This window comes from Lepisosteus oculatus, chromosome 5 (assembly GCF_040954835.1).
Source record: "Lepisosteus oculatus isolate fLepOcu1 chromosome 5, fLepOcu1.hap2, whole genome shotgun sequence".
Lineage (NCBI taxonomy): Eukaryota > Metazoa > Chordata > Actinopteri > Semionotiformes > Lepisosteidae > Lepisosteus > Lepisosteus oculatus.
This window is the reverse complement of record NC_090700.1, coordinates 46748479-46761095: the sequence shown is the minus strand read 5'-3', so window position 1 is coordinate 46761095 and position 12617 is coordinate 46748479. Positions and strand designations below refer to the sequence as shown.

Sequence of the window (12617 nt, the reverse complement as noted above, 5' to 3'; positions counted from 1 at the left end):
CAGGGTGATGAGTTGTGCCCACATTTTATCTCACTGCCAGTTGTTTTATTCAACATGCATAGCTTCTAACACTGTGATCTTGGTTTCCTCCCAGGAGCTGCTGTTCAGTGTCTGTGCCCTGAATGTCATCTCCACCATCGTCTGTGCCCTGGCCACTGCAATGTGCTGCATGCAGATGGTCTCCACCGATGTCCTGCACATGGTGAGTGCAAATGTGTTTAGAAAAACAAAACGGTCTTGGTCTGTGGAAGAGCTTCCCTTCCGATATGCAGTCACCTGTTCAACCTGGAGCCATCCTGGGCTGGATGGAGAGCTTCCCAAAGATTCTTACACGGGATTCTTACTGGAAGTATTCTTAGTCTATATATCTTAGAAATAGCTTTAAAGAAATACCATAATGTTTTTTTTTTATTCAGTCTCTCAATAGGCTTTATTATGGTTTCTTCAAGGTCTGTAAAATGCAAAGGTATTTTATTTCTAAAAGCAAATCACTTTATGCCTTTATTTTCAGCTGCTATCCCGAGTGCTGCCATTTCTGTGCCCAAACCTGACTGCATCCCTCCAATAGTGAGGGAAATTAATTTTGCTAAATGAAATTTTTGACTCTTTGCCCTTCACTTCCAAGGTTTTATAACTAAAAGATTGACTTGTACTCCAGGCCTAGTGACGGGTGACAGCTTGAGGTAGCTCCTGCACGATTCCCATTAAAAATGCAGGTGGCTCAGATCTGATTCGTGACATTTTAATGTCTCCAGAGTATTTCACCAGCAAGACCTTCTGATTCGAGGGTAATAAACTTACAGGAGCATTAAATTTTAATATTGTATACCAGTAGCCCTTTTACATTTATGACTTACATCATAAATTCTATCACACGTAAATGGGAGCTCTAAAGGGCAAGCCCGGTGATTGATTTAGCCGAATGATATTAGCAGTGCATGTTGCAGCAGCTTGAAAGAGTAGAAGGAAATTTGTTACCTTCTGGCAGTGTGTGCGCCATGACCAGCAATCGTGAGTGATTTCCAAAACACTAGAGCCACTTGAAAACCATCAGTGACAGATACAACCATTTTCAAATTTCATTTGCTATTGCCACTTCTCTTTTGTTTAAAAATCGCAGGGTGAAACTAGTGGGATATATACAGTATATGGGATTCTTGTTATCTGAAATTTGCACTTCCTGCAGAAATAAAATATAGAAACCACGAGAAGAATCAAAGGGAGAAAACCTCAGTTTCTTTTTTTCTTTTCATGATGATCGATTCCTCACCAACCCTGTTAAAAGTCAGTAGTGTCACAGCGCTGCTTTCAAGGCAGTTATTTCAGATGTTACAGTCTCTTTCTGGAGGGTTTTGTTTGCTGCAAAGCTGAGGCACAGTTCTCATCACGAGCTATTGAATCGGCACAAAACTGGCTGCAGCCGACCAATCATTGGTTTTACAGCGGATTTTTCGCAAAGACAAATGCACTCCAAGAGTCGAATAGTGGAGAACGAGGATATAATAAAATTAGAGCCGAGTGAACTAAATATACTGCTGCCTGAGAGCCAGAACTTTTTTAAACACACAATTCTGATGCTGTTAGTTAGTTAGGACTGTTAACCTGATATGACTCAGAATGGAGAAAACATTTGTTGGCTCATGGTCTTGATGGTCTAAGATCACCTCTGATCTGAGCCTGCCAGCTGAATCTGAAAGGAAGACGCAGGGTGAAGAAGGTGGTTTTAGAGCAACAACGAGACAATGGGAAGATTAAAAATTGTCTTCAACTGACAAGGAAGACAGTGGTGAATAACAGTGCCAGGTGTCCGGTGCTGCAGTGCAGGTGTCTGCCTGATTTCAAGCAGGAACTCGGGCTTTCTGCCCAGGTGACGTGAAAGAAATCACTTGATGAGAAAAGGAACCAAAGGAAACTCTGGACCTTGTCCCTCGGCACCTGAAACTGAGCTCACCTGTCTGTTACCTCTCCTTCCCCCCCATGGCCAGATGGGTCCAGGAAGGCGATTGTGAGGCCAGTGGCCTGTGCAGGCTTTCAGAAACCTGGTTTAAATCAAACCTGTGCTGTTATTGGCATCTACATAGCTTAGACTCTTTTTTCTCAGAATGCAGCGGTTCCCGTATGCTCAACTGCTTTTCTGTTTTGTTTTTGCACTTCATTTTCCACTTTCCTTTGGCTTAGACAGGAGTTCTGTTTTGAAAGCCTCGGTTACTTAACAGTACTGTACTTCTTATATTCATCTGGACACTTCTTTCAGTCTGTAATCAATGCTCAGTCCCTCCTGCAGTGTTGAGCATCCTTTGATTCTTGTTGTTTTTGTTTTGTTTCTTTTAGTTTATTCCTCACAGATCCCGGTCTATGAACCCAGACTGTATGACCCCTCATGGCACCATATTGCACCAGGCTTTGGATTTCGATGAGTTTATTCCCCCAATCCCACCACCTCCCTACTACCCTCCTGAGTACACCTGTACTCCAGTGGTGGAATCGCAGAGGTAATTCCAGCACACACATCCAAAGGCTTATGGGAGACTAATCGCATTGCAGAGGAGTTTGATCCTGTTCAGGTCCTTACTATCTGCAGAATACATAGGCTGACGTACAGAATACTTCAGGCCTTTTGTCTTTTAAAAAATATTATGACCGGTTGTGTTGTGCCTTAATCTCTGTCATGTTTTCTTGAGTCTTCAGCCTGTGAAAGCTGGCATGGATCACACTGCTCTGCAATGGGAGTCTGATTTCTGTTTTTGTGCTGTGGGATCAGGTTCAGTCAAGGGACACAAAGAAGAAGGGCAATGTCTTGTTTACCTGTTGGAAAGTACTGGGGATATAGTGGGCAGGTGGAAGCTTTGAATTTATTTTTGTCTTAAAACAGTAAGTATTATTTTCCTTTTATTGAGTCACTAAAATGTATTTTGGCATTAAAATGTACAGAATGCACAATCCCATTGCTCACGTTAATATTAGATCCTCTCATAAGAAACTGAGATGCTATAGTGAGGTGAAAACTGATAGGTCCTTAAATGATTGAAGCTGCACACAGGTATGTCAGATACTGTATAATAATGCACTTTATCTATTGCATGGTATAAACTGTAAAAATATCCCAGTCTTGTGTAAATTACATATTGATTTCAATCTGCTACTATGAAACAGCCACTAAAATTCTGAATAACGTTTTTGCTGATTTAACACTCTGATGACATTTTTACATGTTCTGATACCTTGTATATAGGTCTATAAATACAAGGGTACAAGGGTAAAATCTTTGTAACCTCTTAATTTATTGTCATTTCTTTTATATGCAAAGCTATATACTGTAATCCTGATATAGAAATATAGAAATTTGAAAGCAAAGCAGCAGTCTCATAGACAATAGCCTTCTGGGATTGTCTCGTTTTAAAGTGCTGTCATTGGGAACATCAGCACAGTTTATGCGTACTTTGCAGTTCATTTTGCAGTTTAGTCATAAAAATTCAAACTGCTGTCTCCAGTAATATAAATTAACCCTTAAAAGTCGTTAAACAAGGCAGCATCGGGATGCCACCCCAGTATATCTCGGATAAAACATAATAAGCTTTTTGCTTGTCCTAAAGTATACAGTATGTAACTGCTAAAGGCTAAAATAACTTCCAGAGTGGCTCAACTAGTAAAGGCACTTGTCTGAGCACAAATTAAATGCTATAAACTCTGCCTGTGTGTGGCTGGTGTTCCCAAGGATGTGGCTTGGAATGTAAGCTGGAATTACAGTAGAAGGCCAGAGCTTTTTTGTTGACACAATGCCCCCCGCGGCCTCCCTGCTGCTGTAATACTGTCAGAGAGTGATGCGTCTCTCCTCCAGCTGGCACTGAACCTCCAGTACAGAGCTGTGCTGCCTGGGATGTGTTAAAAGATGATTGGTGTGAAGGTGGGCGGGTCAGAGGAGTCTGGCCACACCTCCTCATTCTCCCTGTGTGCGGATGCGAAGTTTGCAGCTGCCAGCCAAGACAGAATTACACAGGTGTGAAAAGTACATAATTAACGATTCCAGATCAAGTGCATATATCAAAAATAATTGGCAATTCTGAATTAAAAAAAAAAATCAAATGAGATATTGTTTTTATATTTGGTGGTAAGCTTGTAGGAAAGAAGCTTATTTCAAGCCAGCTACTGCTCTTTGATAGATCAATCAAATGGCCTTGAGAAAAAAATGCTGCTCTCAGCCTGCAGCATTAGGGTCTGGTGAGCTAGCCTATAAAAAGCTCTTTAATGCTTTTCTGAGTTTCATGAATGTGCACGACTTTCATATACTGTAGTAGAACAGATGTCGCAGCTTCACTGAGATTTTTTATTCTACACATGGACTTTTCAGCATTATGAATTGTATATTGACGAATAGATCTCTAGGGAGGACTGTACTTTTTTTCTTTCAGCACCAAGTGCAACGCAGTCACTGTAAAAGTAATACAAAGTTGGCACCTCAGTTCCAGATAATCCATCAGAAATATTCCTCTTCACCGTACAGACCTGCGTCTACAAGTGCAGGTTGATCAGCTACATCAGGGGTGGCACATTACTCAAGAAGTTGTTTTTTTTGCCGCTGGTCTCTTCAAGCTCCTGTACCAAAGCAGGAGAAATGGTGAATGTATTCAAAGCTGAAAGCGGCTTGTTCAAAGCCTTGGTGCGGCCAGGGGAATGTCAGACTCGTGGCACCTGCCTGAATGTGGCAGAGAGCTCCAGCCATCCCGCTCACCTGTGTTTCTGCATGACTTCTGCTCCCCAGGGGCCTGCACCTGGACTTCCCTCACTCCCCGTTCAGTGCCATCTATGGCATGCCTATCAATAGTCCCGGGACCCTGTACCCCTCCGAACTGCCCCCACCATATGAGGCCGTGGTGGGGCAGACGCCGGCCAGCCAGGTGAGCTCCGCCGAAGCGCCTCTCTCAGGAGGCCTGTCTTCTTGAAGTCTTGATTTTGCTGCCTGGAGAGAAAGTAGATAAAGAGCTGAAGTGTACCAGTGCTACAAGGCACAGATATTTATTTTTGCTAGATATTTCTAGTTGTCTGTACTGTTTTAGTGGCCTTTCACTGAAATTTCTGTTATGCCGCACGGACCCTTCTCTTTATTCTGAGGTCTGGCCATCGGCATGCCCCTGATGAAATTCAATTTTGGAAACTATCAGAACACCATGGTTTAATTGTCTTTATATTGTTACATTATGGCAAACCATAAACTTAGTTTTTTTATGCTCCCCAGCCAGCCCAATAACGTGGTCCAGTTTGACCTTAATGCAGTCTTCGGTAACGCAGCTCTGGTACAGTGTACCATTTGATACGGGAACACTTGATCTAACTCGGGGCCAACCCGTCAGTCCTTCTTTATAAGAAAAAAAACAAACAGCCTTCACCCCAGTGGAATGCTGACTCTGTCGCCAAAACGAAATCAGTTCGATCTGCTGACACAAGAAAGCTGTCTAGACACCCTTGGCCTGCGCTGGACGAAGCGGGCAGCGCTCGTCCCCTGCGTCAGAGTCACCTGGCGTGGCAGCGGTCCAAGCGCCTTCAGCCCCGAGAGCCCGCAGAGCAGCAGGTTTGGAATGGAGTTTGGAATGTTCCGCTCATTATAAAAGCATGTTCCTCTGCGTGAGAGCTCCGCAGGTCGGAGTTTACAAGATGAAATGTGCAAACAGAGCCGCGTTTGGGAGATTACAGAAGCTGCCTGACAGGAGCAAGGGAGGGGCACGCAGTTCCAGATGCGCTGAGCAGCAACGCCTTAGCATTTTGCATGAGGAGGGAGAGCTCCTGTGTCGAGTCTTTGATCTTTTAATTTCGTCAGGGATCAGGGCTGAAAGTGAATTACTGATTGCTGCTCTGAAGGACTGCGGCCTTTAATAACATGCGGTAATAAGTGAGAGTGACATATTATCCACAAGTGACTCTTCACTTCTGCGTTTGGTAATAAATTCGAGAAGCTAGACAGATTCAGATTTCAGCAAGAGACCATTGCTCAGCTGAAAGCAGCTGCTTTTAAGTATGAACAACGGTCCTAATGGCAGAATGTGATACTGAGCTGGCATCATTATCGAAGAAGCATTTTTCCACTGTTTTTTTACCCTGTGGAAATTTTGGATTTCTATTAGCAAATTTTGTATGTATTCACTTAATTACCTTTGATTCTTATGGCATTTAAATTATGCTTCTAACACCTGTGGGCTGTGTCCAAACCCATGAGAAAATTAATTGGACGAAGAATAAAAACATGCAAGGCTGCTTACATTAAACCCTCAGCTTACAAAAGTTTTTTATACTCTTACCTTTTATAGCAGATTTTTGCTGTCATGTGCTATTGCAGGATCTCTTTTTCAAAAGACATTTTTTGTGAAGTGCAGCTCTTTATAAATTCAATTACCCGGCCTTCTGAACTCCAAAGTATTGCCTTTTGGCGTTTTCGTTCACCCTCACAAAAAAGACAATTCAATCCTGGACCCGCGCTTTCCTACAGGACTTAATCCCTCGCTGCGGGACAGAGCGTCACATTCATACCAGCACTCTGATGACAGGCAGGCCAGCTTCACCCCAGACAGGGGTGTTTCTCTCGCCCTGTCAGCCTGCTTGACCGGGCGCAGGTGGAAGGAATCAGATGATTTTTAGCCATGACCTCTATCATTGTTCAGAATTGCGGTAGGCCCAAGGAACGGGAACTTGATATGAAGTAAAAAAGTGATTCAAGGTGCTTAGGAATTTGGGAGTTTAAGAGAGAGTCTGCTAAGGAAAAACGTTTTTTAGAAGAAAGCAGTGTTAACGCATTTAATTGAAGAAAGAGCCCTTGTTTAGAGGACTAATTGCACTGTGCTTCATTTAAAGTTTGAACAGGCAGACTTCTCATCATGATGCTCTGCATACAGTATTGAAAAAGCAGTCTACCAGTCTTAAAAGATTCATGCGTCTGCTTTGCAGAATAACATGCACAAGGGCTGATTTAAGATGGATAGCATAATCGCACCCCCCCAATCAATACCCCGGGCACAGAGCACTGATTTGTCTTCATCTGTGCTTCTGTGCTTGAGGAGTGTGACGAGAGGGAATTATTATTGCAATCAGTACAGAGAACAGTGGCTTGTAATGCTTATTTTTATCGCATGGCCCCCTGCCAACAAAACGGCTTCAAGCTGTAAGTTCACGCTCGCCAAATGAAAGGGTTTGAGTAATTTTACATCATCGCACCATCCATATGGCAGATGAAGGAAATGACCGATGGCTGTCCTGAACAGTTAGGGAATGAGTCTGCCTTCCAGAAGAGCATGCACGAGTTGATTAAACATGCATGATATAATCCCACACTCAGATATGCTTTACCCTGCTGCTGGTGTCATTGCTGCCCCACATCGCCCTCCTAATGCAGGACAGTAACGAAGCAGATATTTGTTACAGCTGAGGTTTCGAAAGTGTCCACACTGCCACGCCGCCTGTTGCCTGCTCAGGCAGTGCTAGCATCAAAGCAGCAGCACGTTTCCCAGCTGCAGGGCTATTGTCTGGTGTCCTACGGCAAGCAGCGACAGCAAAACCATGACCACAGGATTCTCACTGCGGGTTTTGTTCTGTCTCTGTGAAGGGGACCACCAGTCTGGAGCAGCAGGCCACCGAATCCAGCCTGTGTGAGAGAAACACCACCGCTGGCTTCAGCACACAAGGTGAGGAATAAGTACACTGGAGCCATGGAAGTCCTCACAGTTGGCAGGTTTAGTATTTGTAGTTAGGGTGACGAAGCTAATAACGCAAGCCAGCTATTTTTAAATGAAGTGTTATGTTAGTTAACTCTGTTATTTTAAATGACAGCACATTAAAATGTGAAATTAAATGCCATTGGAAGCAAGCAGTGTACAGGGGTTCTCTTGAACTTTGTCTGATAAATGGATCTTCCTTCACCCATGGATATTGAACTGAAAAAAAATGAGAATACAAATACATAGCAGTTGCATGCTCTGAATATCGGAGATGCGTATGATTATATGAAGGTGTGGATATTAGAAAACAAATCGTTCTGTCATCCTGTCACTTGAGTCGGCCAGCCTGGGCATTAAATACCATCACTGCAGGGCTTTAATCAGCCCTTTACTTAAGTCACTGAGTGGGAAACTAATTGGCCTTTAATTGAGTTAATTGGCTCTGATTGGTTTGAATAAAGACGGCCAGGGGAATGCAGTGCAGTGCAGTGAACGCTGGTTGTCCTGCAGCTTCGGTGGACAGCGCGTCCCTGATGGTGTCTGAGGTGGCCGATATCCCGGACCACAGCTGCTCTTCGGAGGACCTGTGCTCCCTGGAAGTGCAGGGCTCCCTGCGGTCGGCCGACTTCTCCCCCTACAGCACCATCCGCACGGCCGCCACACACGGCAGCTGCACCAGCCTGGAGCACAGCGCGCGCGGCGACCCCCGCCCCCCGCGGAGCCGGTCCCGGAGCTCCTCCCCGGACAGGTGCCGCGCGCGGGACCGCTCGCCGGACTGGTCCTCCGAGAACAACAGCGGGCTGGAGGGGGAGGCCGGGGCCCCCAGGCGGGAGACGGCGGCTGCCTCCTCGCCCTCCCCGCCGCCCCGGCAGAAGAAGCTGTGCTTCAGCGTGTGGTCCCCCTCCTCCTCCTCCTCGGTCTCGCAGCCCCAGTCCAGCTCGGGCACCTCCCACGCGGCCGGCCTGGACAAGCCCCGGCCGCCGAGACACGCCAAGAGGTACCGGCTCTCCAGGATCGCCCGCTCCACCAGCGACCCCGTCTCCTGCACATCCCTCTCCGGAAGTAATTGCCTTTTCTCTCCGCCGTTTCGTTTCAGCCGTCTGGTTTACGGGTTTGACACCGGGATGAGCAGGTCGAGTCCGTGAGGGCTACCTATTTTGCCCGTTTCTCGGTTAACATTTCTCAATCACCCACCCCCACCCGCTTCAAAAAAACAAAACAGGGGCTTCTTATGTAAGTAATTAGTTTAATTAGTTTGATTCAATATTTAAAATTGGGGGTACAGTGGCAACCGGTGCATTCCTGTTACTCCCGAGGAGTTGACTTGAGCCTTCCCTCGTTGAATACGGAAAACCGCAGTTCCTTATAATTCCTTATTCCTTATTTATAATATTGCATGAAGTAATACACCATTTGTCTTCATTTATTGACTAGATATGAAACCAAGGTAACATTCTATTGAGTCGTCACATTTCAGTCATTCAGCATGTTTCACCCACATATTTTTAAACGTGTACCAGGAGGATTCAGCTTGTTCACTCGCTCCTTTGTCTAACCTAAGGAACTGAACCATAAAGCGATAAGGACAGGTCCCATTCTGAATTTTTATTAATTGCAATGTCTTCCATCCGTAGGTGACAGCTGTGGCTGCTCAGCTGCCTATAATCCTGACGACTCCCCCCAGACCTCACCTGAGCCAGGTACTCATTAGTTCTGTTTACTGTGCCTCTCAGACTCAGGAAGACCACAGAGCACGCTTGCATGTTGTCTCCTTATGCAGGAGGCACAGGCTTAATTATTCCATCATCAAGCTGCTGTTGTTTTCCTTTACAGCTCAAAGTAATGTTGCAATCATTTAAATCAGTGTCAGCACTGCTATATTGAAATGGAAAAAATAATAGCATTTACATAATTTAAATGGAAAGGAAGTTGGCCTAAATTTCAACATTTCCTGCTATACACAGAGTGAATGCTTGGTTAGCCTTGTACTTCGGGACCAGTATTACCTACAACTAACCTGATTAAACTTACATGCAGAACATTTTTAGGATTCTTTCTACCCATAGGTAGAAATTTCATAGTATCAAAAACATTTTATCATAAAATAATTGTTTAATTTTTATAATAACATTTGAATGTTTCTTCAACTAAGACTTTGATCAAGAAGAGTGCTCTTTTCATTAGTTCCCAGAGGTGAGGCTAAACCCCAGTATATTACAAAAGGGCAATATTAGACATAGAAATATCTGACCCATATTAATTACTTCACACCAGAGCCTGATTGCTGTGGAGGCGTTTTTAATGAACTGGAATGAGCTGTTCTGCTCATGGGAAATCACTACATCTTCTTATGGACATCACTGTAAACTGGATGTCTTTTATTTAAATATTTTTTTCTGGGTCTGTGGGAATACTAAGAAGCAAAGAACATCGACAGGGTCACAGATGAGTGTTTATTTGCACAGTTTGTACTGAGACATTTAGTCTGATCTGATAAATATACAGTACCATGTTCTCTCTTGCTAGTTCAAGGCTAAAATTACTGAATTTTCTTAGTCTTGAACAGAACAGACTATGAGAGGACAGGACTGAAGTTTTCAGGATCCTCAAAGACACTGACAAATTCACCCCAGATGACCTCTTGAAATGAACAGTGAAGTACACACTAGAGGGCTGGAAACAATGTGGAAGTGTTTTTTCAAAACTGACAACAGGAGGCGTTTTTTCTTTATACACAAATGGTTGTGGGAGTATGGAGAAAGCTACCCAGCCACGTTGTTGCATCTGATACTTGCTCTTTCAGAATAAGATGCAGCTCAATGAGATTATTAGACAAGATGGCAACCAAACAAACTACATGGTCCAAATGGCCTCTAGTTTGTAACATTTCTGATGTCATAATGTTATTTCCTGGTATTCCTGGTACACCTTGCATTACAGATGGGGGACAATTCACATAGAAAACAACATAGAATACTGTCATTTAATTATAGAATATAATAAAAATAGAACACTGTAATAGAGTAGGGATGGGTGGTTGCACAGTTAAAGAATTAGTACCTTTTTCATTAACTCAACCACTTCATCTTCTTATGGACATCACTGATTTTAAACCTGATCTCAATCTATTTAATAAAATAGGGGTGCAGACCTTTCACATAAATCACATTATACTGTTATTAAATCTGGTTGAAAAGGGTAATCCCACTGTCCTTTTAATAAATTGATGAAGAAATCATGTCACCTCCCAGAAACATAAATAGGCAGTGATTGTCAACCTAAACTGTAAAACAGCAGTAAAAGCTTTTAACTTCTGTAGTTTACAGTATGATCCTTGATGGGATCGAAAGTCTTATACAGAACTTATCACAAAATTGTAGAACATTAATTATTTGAAATATTAATATCGTTAATCTTGACTATTTTCAGCTGCCTTCCCAGAACACACTGAAGTTGTGGTGTCATACCAAGGCTCGGTCAGACACATGCCTCAGTCTGGAAGGCCAAGGGACCGCAGCAAAGTGGACATCAGGCTGAAACCCAGAGCCCTGCAGGCTGTTTCCAAAGAGCGGCCTCACTCCTTGGTGGACCTTAAGACTTACAAAGACACCAAAATACTGGTGGCCAAATTTCTGGAGCACTCCAGCTGCAATCTACCTCCAGAGGTGCAACATGTGGTCAGCAGCATCAAGTACGTCATCAAGTCTGATGAGCGGCACATGGAGGAGGCCATCTTCAGTGCCAGCGTCATCGATCAGGTAGGTGATGGGACTGCATGCAAGCCTGAGACCTACGCCATTAGCCTGCGTCACCACTAATTCTACAGGATCGGTAGCCTCTGCCCTTGAGAGACAGAGAGTATTCGTTTGTATTCAGATAGGAAGAACACTTTTGTTTGGACTGAGTAAAAGTTACTGGACAGAACCCGGTATTGAACAGAGTATGGATAAAGAAAAGACTGGTCATATGCAGCAAATAGTCCGGTTCCACAGGGATCTGTATTGGGACCCACTGCTCTCCCTAATTTACAGCAACAGGCTAGCATATGCTCATTAAACTTATACTAATAAAGCTTCATTTCTGTACTAGCTAAGTATAAAGTGTTATGTTATATGCAGCTAGCAGAAAATGTAATATATGTTACAGAATATGGTGTATAAAAATATTATAATGAAGGGGAAAAATGTGTGTGAAGAACATATCCAATGAAAAGATTGAGTTGTCTATGTCGACATCATTTTCATCTTCTAGCCAATGCAGGGAAGTTTTAAAAAGGTAGACACTGCAATGATGCACCAGATGGGTTTAGTTTGGGATATTTGTGTACAGTTTTGGTCACTGCATTAGAAAAAAAGACATGGCTGCCCTGGAATCAGTCCACATACACATGACCAGATATCTTCCGGCGTTTGAGAGTGCCCCACTCCCACAGCCCTTCAAAAAACTTTAAAAAAATATTTTCAGTCTTGAGCAAAGAGAATAGCTAAAAAAAATAAAATCATCAAAGGCACGACAACAGTCGTCCCACTGGACTGCCCGAGAAGCGACAGGGAAGTGCGTTTACAATTAGGAAAAGGAGACTCTTCTTTACAAAGGGGGGTGGGAGCTGGGAACAAACCATCCAGCCATGCTGCAGCCGGTGGTAACAGGGACCCCTGGTTCCCCAGTTCCTGAAAACTGAAGCTGTCCTTCCATGCTGTATCACAAAGTTACAGACGAAGCCTAGTTTCTCCATGACAATATTTATCAACCCCCCCCAACCCCTACTCTCGCTTCGACGGTACACTCTGTATTACATTTCACCTGATCCTTTTTAAAATCCTGGCATCTGGCCTCTTCATGCTAATTAAATGTTTAATCAGTTTAAAAGCAGAGTAGTACAGTTCCAGATGTCCAGATGAGAGACAGCTGTAAAGG

At 43.7% G+C, this 12617-nt stretch overlaps 1 protein-coding gene across 2 annotated transcripts in view; it reads left to right on the top strand.

The window, feature by feature from the left end:
- The window catches only part of fam189a1 (family with sequence similarity 189 member A1), a 146996-nt gene that overhangs the window by 132356 nt on the left and 2023 nt on the right, over positions 1 to 12617 (top strand). For both annotated transcript variants that reach the window (XR_001478038.2, XM_015343263.2), the window contains exons 5-11: positions 95 to 202; positions 2332 to 2492; positions 4760 to 4895; positions 7589 to 7667; positions 8211 to 8762; positions 9335 to 9400; positions 11130 to 11458. Coding sequence is in view for 1 of the 2 variants with exons in the window: in XM_015343263.2 (XP_015198749.2) it covers positions 95 to 202; positions 2332 to 2492; positions 4760 to 4895; positions 7589 to 7667; positions 8211 to 8762; positions 9335 to 9400; positions 11130 to 11458 (1431 nt within the window). In the remaining variant the exon portion in view is untranslated. The remainder of the gene's footprint in view (positions 1 to 94; positions 203 to 2331; positions 2493 to 4759; positions 4896 to 7588; positions 7668 to 8210; positions 8763 to 9334; positions 9401 to 11129; positions 11459 to 12617) is intronic.